Source organism: Megascapheus bottae, chromosome 25, assembly GCF_031878675.1.
Source record: "Megascapheus bottae isolate mThoBot1 chromosome 25, mThoBot2.hap1, whole genome shotgun sequence".
Classification (NCBI taxonomy): Eukaryota; Metazoa; Chordata; class Mammalia; order Rodentia; family Geomyidae; genus Megascapheus; species Megascapheus bottae.
Window position 1 is genome coordinate 7,518,425 of NC_143533.1, and position 13,775 is coordinate 7,532,199.

At 40.3% G+C, this 13,775-nt stretch overlaps 1 protein-coding gene across 8 annotated transcripts in view; it reads right to left on the reverse strand.

Moving 5' to 3' along the window:
- Nucleotides 1-13,775, reverse strand: part of Iqch (IQ motif containing H) — a 206,450-nt gene that overhangs the window by 55,727 nt on the left and 136,948 nt on the right. For all 8 annotated transcript variants that reach the window (XM_090358130.1, XM_090358132.1, XM_090358133.1 and 5 more), the window contains one exon: nucleotides 6,820-6,940. In XM_090358130.1, the coding sequence (XP_090214256.1) occupies nucleotides 6,820-6,940 (121 nt within the window). The remainder of the gene's footprint in view (nucleotides 1-6,819; nucleotides 6,941-13,775) is intronic.

Below are 13,775 nucleotides of genomic sequence, written 5' to 3' on the forward strand. Positions count from 1 at the left end.
ATTGGCTTCATAGAATGAGCTGGGAGTGGCTCCTTGTGCATCTATTTCATGGAATAGCTTGAAGAGTATTAGTTCATTCATCTTTAGTTCATTAGTTTATCTTTAAAAGTCTTACAGCATTCAGCAGTGAATCCATCTGGACCTGGGCTTTTCCTTGTTGGAAGACTTTTAATCACTTCTATCTCATTGCGTGTTATTGGCTTATTTAGCTGGTCTATATCTTGCTGGTTCCGTTTAGGTAGTTCTCATGTTTCTAACAAAATGTCCATTTCTGCTAGGTTTTCCTTCTTTTATGAGTATAGATTTTGAAAGTAGTCCTTTGATGTTTGTTGCAATATTTCCTTGGGGCATCTCTGATCTTACTGATTTGAATCTCCTCTCTCTCCCCCCCCAAAAAAACCCAGCTTTTTGTTTGATTTTATATATTTTTAGCTTCTGTTTTATTGATTTATGATCTAATCTTTGCTATCTCTCCATCTAGAGGTTTTAGATTTTTTTTCTTGTTTTTCTAGTAATTTTAATTGTATCATGAGGTTATTTACTCGAGCTGTTTCTGTTTCCTTTGTGTGCTCTGGGCTACGAACTTTCCCCTCTGCACTGCATTTGCTGTATCCCTGAGGTTCTGTTCTGATGTGTTTTCATTTTCATTGAACTGTAAGAACTTTCTAATTTCTTCCTTAATTTCTTCTGTGACCCAGGTGCTATTCAGTGGTATGTTATTAAGCCTCCATGTGTTTGAATGCTTTCTGCAACATGTCTTATTGTTGAGAACTAGTTTGATTCCATTGTGGTGAGACAGGATGCAAGGAATAATGCCAATCTTCTAGCATTAGATTGCTTAGATTCTTTGAGTGAACTATGATATGATTTATTTTGGAGAATGTTCCATGGGCTGCTGAGAAGAATGTGAATTGGATTGTGGTTGGGCAGATTAGTCTGTAGATGGTAAGCTCATTTGGGTTATAGTATTATTCAGTTCAAAAGCTTCTTAGCTTATATTTTGTTTGGCTGACCTGTCTTTTGGTGGGAGTGTTGTGTTAAAATCTATCACTATTATTGTGTTTGTGTCTATTTGTTCTGTAGGTCCAAAGTGTTTGTTTAAAGTGTTTAGGTTTCCATTATTTGATGCATAGATATTGACCACTGCAATTTTTCTTTTTATGGATCATTCATTTTATTAGTATGTAATTATGTTCCGTGTCTCTTCATAATGATTTTAATGAAAAGTCTATTTTACCAGCTATGGTAAAATACTTCTGCCTTCTTGCAAGCACATTTACATGGAAGAGCACTGTCCTTGAGCTTTTTCAAGGTGATAAACCACATCACGACTTTCATCTTTTTCTATGTATATGATATTGAGGAATCAAACCCAGGGCTTTGTGCATACTAGGCAAGCACTCTAGGCCTTACTATTTCTATTTTTAGCTCCACATCTTTTTGGGTGTCCTGTGTTTTCTTGGTCATTTCTTCTTTGTAATCTTGATTTTTTTTTTTGGTCAGTTGTGGGACTTGAACTCTGGGCCTGGGTGCTTGTCCCGACTTCTTCAGCTCAAAGCTAGTGCCCTATCACATTGAGCCACAGTGCCAGTTCTGGTTTTCTGGTGGTTAATTGGAGATAAGAGTCTCATGGACTTCTGTGCCCGGTCTGGCTTTGAACCAAGATCTTCAGATCTCAGCCTCCTGAGAGGCTCTGGCTACAGGCTTGAACTACTGGTGCCCGCCTGTATTTTTTGTTTCTGTATTTCCATTTTTATTTCATTGGTCAGTTATATCTTCATTTCTTTAATGGTTCTTTTGTTCTCCATCTCTTTACTCTCACTGAGGTCCTTTCCCAGTTTGTTGTTGGTTTTTGGATTGGATTTGTTGTCTTGATTGTTCATGAATCTTGTAATCTTTTGAACAATAATTTTTTGTTGGTGGATTTTGTAGGCTAGTCACAAAAATTACATTACCATTCTGTTTTCAAGTCTACCTTGTAAGTCTTACTTTATGTGTCCCTCCCCCATTGTTTTGGTCAGAGTTAGATTACTTAATTTAAAAATAAAAACACCTGCATGCCAGTGGCTCATACCTGTAATTGTACTAGTAAGGAGGTTGAGGTGTGAGAATGCCTTCAAGCCAGCTTGGGACAGACAAATCCATGAGAATATTTTCTACAATTAACAAGGAAAAAGCTAAAGTGGTAGAGTGCTGTATGAAAACCAAGAAACAGTGCCCAGGTCATGAGTTCCTTTCCCAGAACTGTCACAAAAGTAAATGAAGTTAATGACTATGTATTCTCTGGACAAAGGAGGCCTCCACAACCTGACAGATAAAGCAGCCTTTTACTTCACAGTCAGTGGGTAGAGGACTGGTGGGAGGTGACTCTGCCTGTAGATACGTTACAGCCTCATGTTAGCATGTACATATGTGTGATGTATGTATATATATGCATATATATGTATATATGGTTAAGTTCTCAGTTCTCAGCAATCCTCAAAGGCAATCACCTTGTATTTCAAGCAAAGCCATGCTCCTTAACTTTCTATAATTTTGGTCAGAGATCATAGACCTAATAAATGTCAAGTTTCAGTGTTAAAACTTATTTTAGAGAGCACATACTCAACCCCTAATCTTTGACTTTGGTTAAGTCAAAGATGTCCTTTTCTTCAGACAAAGCCTTCCATCCAGTATGTGTGAGCTCACCTGAATTCCAGTCTATGGGGAGTTAGCAAGGTAAATGCAATAAAACCGTGGCAAAAATACACAAACATTGATATGTCTTTCTGATTCAGTTAACTTAGTGGGGGTAGTTGCCTATATATTATCATTATGTTTTATTACTTGCTAGATTAGATTACTTATTATACTGTATTGTTAGCCTCAGCACCAGAACCATAAACATCCTTTCAAAGCAATGAATGCCTTTCTAAACAAAAGCAAAAACAATGACAATAGTAGTCCTCAAATAGTAGAGACCCAGATTTAAGCAAAAAAGCTAAAGGACAGTGCCCAGGCCTTGAGTTCAGTCTCCAGCACAGGCACACACAAAAAGCATAGCTTTTTGTATTATCCTATGACAATGTAGCACATAAAGCAGCCATAAGCATAATTGAGAGAACAGAAATGGAATAAAAAAGCAATGGTGGGAATTAGCAGGACAGGGAGACCTTCAAGTTAGGGAAGGTAGAGGGATTTGTGTGGCTCAGCTAGAAAACATTTGCACAGAACCTGCTGTATGCACTCAGTTCAGAGTCCATCAGAGCCACTGAAAACACAAGACTAACAAAAGCCAAATTTTGAGACATACTAAAATCATAACATCTAACTTTGTATTCCCATTCACCAATTACCTGCTCAGTGATTTTTGTCCAAGTCACTTCCTGTATCTCCAAATTTCAATTTGTTAGCTATGCCTATAATCCTAGATACTCAGGCTGAGTTCTGAAAGTTGAGGTTTTAAGCCAGCCCAAGCAATTGGAGAAACTATCTCCAATTAACCATGGAAGTATGACGTAGGTCAAGTGGTAGAGTGCCAGAAGTGACTGAAAAAGCTGAGGAAGAGCGGGATGTACAGTATCTTACACACACACATGAAAACAATGCAAACCCTGCCCTGACTCTCATCCATAGCCACAGTGTGATTGAGGAAGAAAGCAGAAAAACATTTTTCGAGAAGGTTTTGTGGGACATCCTTGGAAGATCTGGAAACTTCCTAATATCCTATCTAGAGAGATCTGGAGATCCTCACGGTCCTCCTTCACTGAATTAAAAAAAATCCATCATCCATCAGGAAGAACGGTGTGAAGTCATTTACAGAGAAAAGGATGGACTTCAAAATGATGGTAATGAAGAAAGTATCAGAGCTGGGCACTGGTGGCTCATACGGATTAGCTATCCAGGAGGCTAAGCTGAGGATCACAATTCAAAGACAGTCTCAGCAAGATTATTCTTGAGACTCTTATTTCCAAGTAATCACCAAAAAAGCCTGAAGTAGAACTGTGGCTCAAGTGGTAGAGAACTAGCTTTGAGCAAAAGAAAAGTTCAAGGGATAGGACTCAGACCCTGAGTTCAAGTTCCAAGACTGACTGGCACAAAAAAGAAAGAAAGAAAGAAAAGGAATCTCAGAGAGACAACAGGCACATGTTTTCTTTCATATGTGGAAATTAGATCTGAGTTATAAACATAGATGAGAATACCTGTCGGGTCATATGCATATATACACAGATTGAGTAAAGTATGGTACATACAGGGGAGGGTTCCAATGGTAGAACTCCTTGGAATAGCTCACCTATAGTTCAACATGAACTGAACATGAAGTTGATCATGTATGGTCAAGAGGGATGGGAAGTTTAGGAGAGGGGCAGACCAATGCAGGGAGGAAGTGTGAGAGAATGCAGTGATAGACTACATACATAAAAATGGAAGCAAGAGGCCAGGAGTTTGGCCTAGTGGTTAAAGTGCTTGCCTAGCATGCATGAAGACCTGGGTTCGATTCCTCGGTACCACATACATAGAAAAAAAGCTGGAAGTGGTGCCGAGGCTCAAATGGTAGAGCTCTAGCCTTGAGAAAGTCCAAGGACAGTGCTCAGGCTCTGAGCTCAAGCCCAGGACTGGCAAAAAAATTGGAAGCAAGAAAACTGAGGGAATGAGTAGGGTTGGGAGACATGGAGGAGATGATGGAAGGGACGACCGTGGTCAGGATGCATTGTACTCATCAAATGACATACTGGATTGAAACCTCTTTGTACAACTACTCAAAAGATCATTTTTAAAAAGACCAGAGGTGGGGGGAGAATCTTTTATTCTGAATACATTATTCTTGTGGAAGTACCTTATTGTTTCCCATTTATGCAGGCATTGTCCTTTCACTTTCCTGTCTGTGGGCAATGAGGGAATCTGCAGACATGCAGACTTTTAGAGAAGAGAAGGTATTAGAGGCATTGTAGTACCTCCCTCCCTTCAAAATACCCTTTCAGCACTTTCGTTAGATCACTGGCATCCAACACTTTGTACACATAATTCCCTAATCCTCCCCAGTGCCCAGAAAGTATATTCAACAATTAAAAGACTGTCCATCCTTCTTGATCCTCTCCCATAGACTTGACTCTCATCAAGACTTCAAAGCAAACGTAGAGGTAGCACACAATTCTTCCACTCATTAACAGAGTGGTTTGGGGGGTGAATTAATCTTTTGTATCTCTGGTTCCTCCTTTCTGATAATGACACTCACTTCATGGGGATTAAAAAAGTGTATATTTAGGATAACATCTGGGGGATATTGAGCACTGTATCTGTGTAGTAGGATAACATCTGTTACTATCATTATTGAATTATGAATGCTGCCCTTTGACATAACATCATTTCACCATGATACACTGACATTATAGCATTAGTGTTATGATCACTTGGCCATAGTGAGTAGAGCAGAAATAACTTAAATGGCTCACATGGGTGAATATATGCGTTCTAAGCCAGGTCTCCTACTCTGGGTAGTTCCCCCCATGCGCATTTTTAGACCAAGGGATAAAGACCATCTGTACCATTCATTCCCTTGTCAGTCATGGACCTCTCAGTGTCATTAAGAAATAAGAATGGTGAAAGAGGAAAAGAAAGAGGCAGGAGGAGGAAGTGGAAGAGGAGGAGGAGGAAGAGGAGAAGAGGAGGAGGAGGAAGAAGAGGAAAGCAATGGATATTGGCTCTGATTTGGACCCTAGAGGATTTTTTTTGTCAGTTGTGGGGCTTGAACTCTGGACCTGGGCACTGTCCCTAAGCTCTTCAGCTCAAGGCTACCGCGCTCTACCCCTTGAACCACAGCACCACTTCTGGTTTTCTGGTGGTTAATTGGAGCTAAGAGTCCCATGGACTTTTGGTGCCCAGCCTGGCTTTGAACCTCAATCCTCAGATCTCAGCCTCCTGAGTAGCTAGGATTATAGGCGTGAGTCATTGCCCCTGGCTCCTAGAGAATTTTTTAAAACTCAGAGCTTGGCTTGGCTTTTTCACTCAAGACTAGTGCTCCACAACTTGAACCACAGTTCCACTACTGGCTTTTTTTTTTGTCCGAACGACTGGAGATACAAGTTCCATAGATTTGCCTGCTTTGGTTAGCTTTGAACTGGGCTCCCCAGATCTCATTTGAGTAGCTAGTATTATAGGCACGAGCCATCAGTGCCTAGCTTTATAGAGGAGTCTTAATTTGGAAATGTTACCTAAAGGAATGGAACATGAGGCCACTTTAGTTCTAGAAAACAGAAAGGGAAATTGAGTTTCTTAAAAGCCTTTCATGTATCTGTCTGGTAGAAACTTTCATATCTCTATTTCATTGAATTCTCCTAACAACCATATGTTCTGGGTAGGTTTTTCTTTTCTTTTTGTTTTGTTTTATCAGTGGTGAGGTTGAACTCAGGGCCTTGGGCTGATTAAGCACTCTTCCTCTTGAGCTACACCCCCGTTCTATATTTATATGCTTTAGGGTAAGAAAACTGGGTCTTTGGGGGCTTGAGAATCTTGCTCCAGGTCATGGATGAGGTCCAGATGCAAAGCCCTCCTCTCAGAAGAAGTGTGCTACCAAAAAAAAAAAAAAAAAAAAAAAAAAGCCTGGAATCTGGAGATACACATGGCCTGCTGGTGCACTCAGTTCTTGTTTACTTAAGAGGCTGGGCGCAAGATAAATATTTAGGCAATGCTTGGAGAAGAAAGACAGTCAGCTCTAGGCACACACTGCTAAAAATCAACACAGGCAATGCAGAGTATTTAAATAGGCCTGGGCTGACCCCAAACGAGAACCCTGAGCTTGTGTAGATTGATCTTCAATAGAAGCTTTGCAGTCTTATTTACCTTGACTGAGAAATGTATGGAGGAATTTACTCCATGTCGGGAACCGTTTCCCATTGACTGGCTGTGCGTGCTGTGCTAAAACGCCCGCCAGCTCCTCGGAGATCTTCAGCAAAGCTGGCTCCTGCAGAAACAAATTAAATAGAACCACAAGCAATTTTACTACAGAAATGAAAACTGCTTGTGGAGTGATTAAAAACCAGGCCTCCAACAGACAAAAAAAATGTGGTTACTGTTTACCCAGAGTCAGAAAGCCATTTTGAACATTTTCTCTATTTTTCCAACCATTTTCAGTGTTCATATTTCCAAGTCATTTTTGGCCTACTTAAAAAAAAATTGTTGCTAACTCTACCTTTTCTCTCCAAAAGCCTCCATCTGTCTGGGTATCTGGAAACTCAGGTTTCAGATCTACTGCTGCCAGACCAATAGAATATCCTTGGAAAATGTACCCAAATGGCCTCAGTTTCCCATTATGTAAAGATCCTTGGAACATTTTTATCTTTATCTTGAGATCCTAACTGTTAACCTTAGGGGAAATAATGGAGTTGATAAACATCTTTCTTTTGTACTTTTGTCTATGTATTATTTGTTGGTAGATATCTGCATATCATTTTCATATATTTATTGGTAGACATCTGTATATTTGTCATCAAAATCTAATTTATGGACTAAAGCTGTAATGGTGGAATTTTAGATGAAGGGAAGTTTTGAAGACAGATTCAGTCTACCTGACTTTCTCCCAGGCTCCTAGTCTTATCTAACCAGCTGTGAGGCTGGCTCTATATCATGAGTAAAGAAAATCCATGGGGGTGAGCCTCCTGTCAGAAGCTCTGAAAGATGAGAACTGAAAAATTCTCTAGTGAAAGACAAATCTGGTTGTTCATCTAAAAAGTCTTGGTTTCCTAGATAAAAAGGTTTTTTGAGGTGGGCATCTGTGGCTCATGCCTAGAATTCTAGCTATGCAGAAGACTGAAATCTGAGGATCGTGGTTTAAAGCCAGCCCAAGCAGGAAAGTCCATGAGACTCCTTTTTTCTAATTAACCAGCAAAAAAAGCTAGACGTAGAGCTGTGACTCAAGTGTACTAGCCTTGAGCGAAAAAGCTCAAGCACAGCACGTAGGCCCTAAGTTCAAGCCCAGTACCAGCACACACACAAAAAATAGTTTTATATGTCATGCATTATAATGTTCTTCTTCAAGTTTTCAAATAGAAACCACATTTTAGTTGTTATTTCTGCCTGATGTAGGACAGAGCACTAGATGAACAGTATTCACACCCAAAATAGAGACCCTGGCATGGAGAGTTCAGACTTACTTTGGGTGGCAGGAAACTCAAAGAGTAAATCTATAAGGAATGGGTTTTGGCAGTGGAGTTGGTTGCAATTTTGGAAATTATCTACATACTCATTTATTTCTAATTTCCCTAACATTAAAAAGTGATTGTCTTTTATCTTCCCCTATCTCCCCTCCCCCTTCCACCAACTCTTTGGAACATCTGGTTGTTTCTGGGTACAATGCCCACTGCCAATCCATAATAAAAATAGCATCTCAGAGAACATAGCTAAGCAGGTCCAAATAATCTCAATAATTTCTGAAATATCCAGCAAGTCCTGGTGGAAGGGAGGATCTCATGAGTTAGCTTAATAAATGCTTGACAAACATCACAGAAATGGAGGAGTTTGCCCTCTTCTGACTTTGGTTCAGTGGGATCAGGTTGCCTCCCCTGTGTAGAGAAGCTGGCTGAGGAGGACTGGGGAAGACAGTTCATTCAGCAAGTCTCCCCTACCTTGGTTGCCGAGACAAGAAAGGTCATGATCAAAGCGACTGGCTTTCCTTCCCTTTGTATCCCGAACACTGCACACCTTTGCTCTGATCTTTAAATAATTTCATTAGAGAATAAGGTGTCTATTTGGGGAGAGTTATTTCTGCCAAGGAAGGAGATGAAGAAGGAAAAATAAAGGAAGTAAAAACCCTATTACTACATTTTGAATACAGCTCTCCATCTTGAGGCTCGTGTCAACTCCTCAGTACTACCACAGAAGGCCTCTGTGACCTAGCCTCTAGACCTACAGTAGTCCTACCTCTCCCTCCTTAGCTCCAGCCTCCTACAAGCTGCCCTCCTACTTCCTCCCTTAGCTGACTCCTCAACCCTTTCTCAGGTAGTTCCAGCCACATCTCCTCCAGGAAGTCTGTGCTGAACCAGTGAGTATCTCTCCTCCGCCCCCCCCCCCCCCCCACTCAACTTGGCAAAGACACTGGCTTTCAAGTCAGACCCTCCAGCATCCAGCACAGGGAAGCTAATACTTGGGGACAAATCACAATGGTGATATAGAAACAAAGTCCTTAATAGGTGCAGTTAGAGAACAAGAGAAAATATGAACCTCTCCATATAGGCTCATTCATTGCTGCCTAGGACCAAGAATTCCTAGGTGGACTGTATGGGATTTTTCTACCTCTGAGAGCGCCTGTTAGATGAATGAGGTAACATTTCTGAAGGAGCATCTCAGATGCAACGTGTTGAAGGCCAATTTTTAACTCAAGGCTTGTGGCTCGTGTGAGGCATCTGGACAGGGTGCCAGGTGGCCACCATAGCCTCTGTTTACAAAGTAAGCCATTTCTGACCTGATGCTTAGCATGTGCACTATGCACAAAGCCACTACAAAGGAGCTGATTCCTAGGGGCAGGAATGTGGGGCGGGGTGCATCAGGGCCCACTGAGAGAAGTACACAGCTGAAGGCGCTGGCAGAGAGACATCAGTGTGCGATGTTGCAGTCTACAGCGGCAGCTCGGGGCTGTGATTAGCTCCCTAAGAGAAAGACATGGAGAGGGGGTAAAAGCAGTAGGGGTGTATGGTACTCACTGTTTAATTCATTTCTTTATTTGAAAGCATCTCTGATGGGGAATACAGGGACTGTACTGAGGAATGGCCTTATACCAATGAAAAGAGAACTAATCTAACCTCTACATAATGAATAATAATAAATACCTGCAGCTCATGCATTCAAGTAAGGAAGTAGGAATATACGTGATAGAATGTCTGTTCTAAGACAGAACTAGCAGTGCATCTTTTCTATCTTACAGCTGTGTGAGAAGAGTAGTTACGAAGTTATTTTCAGTGAGTAATGTCACATTGATGGACAAGTATGTCTGTTTCAGAGAGCCAGTAATCAACTTGAGCAGATCACTCACAGTCAGTGATCTAGAGAGTATGGAGTGTGGAAAGGGGGGAAATTATATACATAATAGAAATATAATATGTTTTATTATAATATAACTTATAATATATTAATGTTATCAATTATACTAATAATATATAACTTATATAATATATAACTGTAGTTCTAAGTACTATAGAACTATATAGTAATATACATTAATAATTAATATACATATCAATATATTAATACTTCATATACATACATTATATGTAATTATATATAAATCCCTTGTGAATGACAAATAAATGGTCAAAAATTACATTATCCCCTTTTTGTGTGTGTATGTGTGCTAGCATTAGGTCTTAAACTCAGGGCACGGGAATTGTCTCTGAGTTTTTTCATTAAAGGCTGGTACTATACCACTTGAGCCACAAGTACATTTCTGGCTTTTTGCTTGAACTGTGCCTTGAACTATGATCCTCAGAGCTCAGCCTTCTGAATAGCCAGGATTACAGGCCTGAGCCACTGGTGCCTGGCTATAGTACAATCATTTACTATCTCATGACCACTGTCTAAGGTAGACATTATCATCTAGTATGCAGAAAAACTTGGGTTCGAATCCAATAACCAGTAACTCTGCCATCCACGAGCATAAAATAGCCAATCTGGGTGAGATAAGATCATTCATAGATGATGCTAAATCCGAACTGTTATGAAACAAAAGGTAGGGCGGACATCTTTTGTTGGCTGCCCAGCATCAATGACTCTTCTTCCAGGATAATATATCCCAAACTTCCTTTCGGGAATTTCCCTTCCCTCACTCTTTACTATGGAAGACTGACCTAGAAAGATTCCATCCTCACTAGCCCCTGACTAGTGAAGGCAATAAAATTAGGAAGCTGAGCCAGGCTCAGTGGCTCACGCCTGTAATTCTATGTACTCAGGAGGCTGAGATCTGAGGATCAAGGTTCAAAGCCAGCCTGGACACAAAAGGACCTGAGACTCTTATCTCCATTAACCTCTAGAAAACTGGGAAATAGGGCTTGGCTCAAGGATAGGGTTGTTGCCTTGAGCTGAAGAGCTCAGGGACAATGCCCAGGCTCAGAGTTCAAGCCCCATGACCCACAGAAAATAGTTAGGAAGCACTTATTTATGGCCTCTGGGGGGTGGGGGAGCAGTATGCTCTTCTCTTACTATTTCCTTGACCAAGGAAAAATTCTAAGAGTCACTTTGAGCCATTATACAAGGCTGTGACTAGTCAGCCTTAAGTTGAAGCCACCCTCATGCATAGGACAGAGAAAAGATGGAAAGAAACTTGGCACATCATTGAGTCACTGGGTTAAGCCTTGTTTGAAACCAGAACAATCTTTGGATTTTTCAGATACCTGAGACAATAACTTTTCTCCCTCCTTCTCTCCCTTTCTCCTTCCTTCCTTCCTTCCTTTCTTTTTCTTTCCTTTTTGCTAGTACTTGGGCTTGAGCTGAGAGCCTGGGTGCTATTGCTTAGCTTTTTCACTCAAGGCTAACACTCTACCACTTGAGCAAAAAATCTACTTCTGGCTTTTTGGTGTTTAACTGATGCTTAAGTATCTCACAAACTTTTTCAACCAGGCTGTCTTTAAATGTGATCCTCAAATCTCAGCTTCCACCAGCATTCAACTCTCTTTATTTGTAAAGCCACTCTGAGTTGGATTTCTGTTACATAAACTTTCCATATTTTTAAACTGCTATGAATGAGGGGAGAGAGCAAACTGTGTCCCTACAATTGATGATGGATGTTTTAAGCCAGCAAATTCTCTGATCACCCAATGTGCTGGCACTCCTATCCTGTAGAGAAGTTTTCATTCACTTCTTTCCATTAAGATCATTAGCAATAGTCACTCTGCAGAGTATAAAAACACACTGAGAGAATGAAGGGAAGAAAAAAAAAAGAAATAAAATGTATCCTACAAGTCATAAACTACTTCCCACACCTACTTAAAGTTTAAGGACTGCCTTAATACTCTATGTTTAATTGTTAATTGAGAATTAAAAAAAATAAAAAATGCCAAGTTTGCCTTCGATGAGATGGAAAATTATGCTGCTGTGGAAGGTGCCATAATGTAAAACAACCCACGTTCCAAGGCACACAAATGGTTTTGGTATGTAAAATTGCTTTGTAAAATATTTGCTCCATCTGCTGAAAGCAGCAAAGACAATTTTCCCTTGATAGCTAATGGCCCATTTCGGGTGTGTGGCAAGTGATTCGCTGCGGTGGCGGCTCTCATTAAACAGAATGGCGAAAATGCGGTATATAATTCTATACTTGGGTAGCATTATCCACTGGCTGCTTCTCGAGGAGTCTGGCCCTCATTTTCTAGGCTTCCACCTTGTACTGACATGCAGGCCTCGCAGCTGATTTGACTTGTCCAACTGAGGCACATATGTTGTGATTCTATTTCAAGGCGTAGCACAAATGCCTCTTCCCTCCCGACCAAAACACAAGAGAGGCTCATTTTCTGAAACTTCCCAGCACTTAGGCTGCTGTTTCTCTTCCTCTCACTGCAGGGAGCTGAGCTTTCCTTTCCAGGCTCACCCTGTCATGCTGCATGCTGGGAGTTTCCATAGATAAAGATTAAGTGCTTCTAAAAATTCTGAGTTAAACTTTGCACATATACTAACAAAAGAAAAGAATTTTTCTCCCAAGATAAAAGTCACTACCACAGAAGGCTGAACACTGTCCTTGGATTGTGGTGTAGCTATGATCTCTCTCTCTTTTAAAGGATTCTTTACATTAACATCCTCAAATGACTTTAACATCTGCTAAAGGATCAATTAGAAATAAATACTGTAATCCAGGGTGGTTTTAAAAGAGAAGAATATGATCACATTTGGGGAACAATATTAAAAGTAGTTACAGCAGCAAGTGGCTGGTGATGTACACGGATTTTTAACGGTGGAAAAACGTTTTCAAGGAAATTATATTGAAATCATCTAAGAGTGACACCAAGTAAATACATACGTTTTAAAGATTATGTGATATTTTAAAGCTGAAACTATGCAGTTTTAAAAATCAACCTAAGTGATTATAATTATCATTAGTGTAAGTAGTTTCTTTCTTCTCAGTTCTAAATATCACTGATTAAGAAAATTGCCAATGTTAAACCGGGCACTGACAGCTCATACTCATAATCCTAGCTAAACAGGAGGCTGAGATTGGTTCAAAGCCAGCCTGGCCAGGAAAGTCCATGAAACTTTTATCTCCAATTAATCACCAACAAGCTGGAAGTGGAGCTATGGCTCAAGTGGCAGAGCTCCAGTCTTGATGAAAAAAAAAAAAAAAAAAAAGCTAAGGGACAGCTTCCAGGCACTGAGTTCTGATACAGAAAGAAAAGAAGAAAGAGAAAAAGAAAATTAAAGACAAAAGAAAAAGTTTGCACATTGGACTTGGTTTTTTATTTGAACAGTTGGAAAAGAAGAGAGTAAGTCATTAGAATGAAATGAGAGTATCGGGAGATTTTATATTTTAATTTTACATAAAAGAAAGGGCAGGCAGCTACATTTCTTCATCAGAATGAGGAGCTGGACCTCCTTTGGTATTTCCAAACCTCCTGATGAATGCCACATATACAGATGCAGCCACATATACACCGGTAGCTTTCTTTCTACAGACCCTGTCAGAATAATAAATCAGTGTGCTCCAAAGTGAGGATTTTGCTTTTGTTGTTGGATCTGGCACACTGACAGAAAGTCCAAGTCTTCTCAAGGACAACCATGGGCTTACTGAGGGCAAATGGCACAGTTGCTATCCAAGGAGAGAGAGA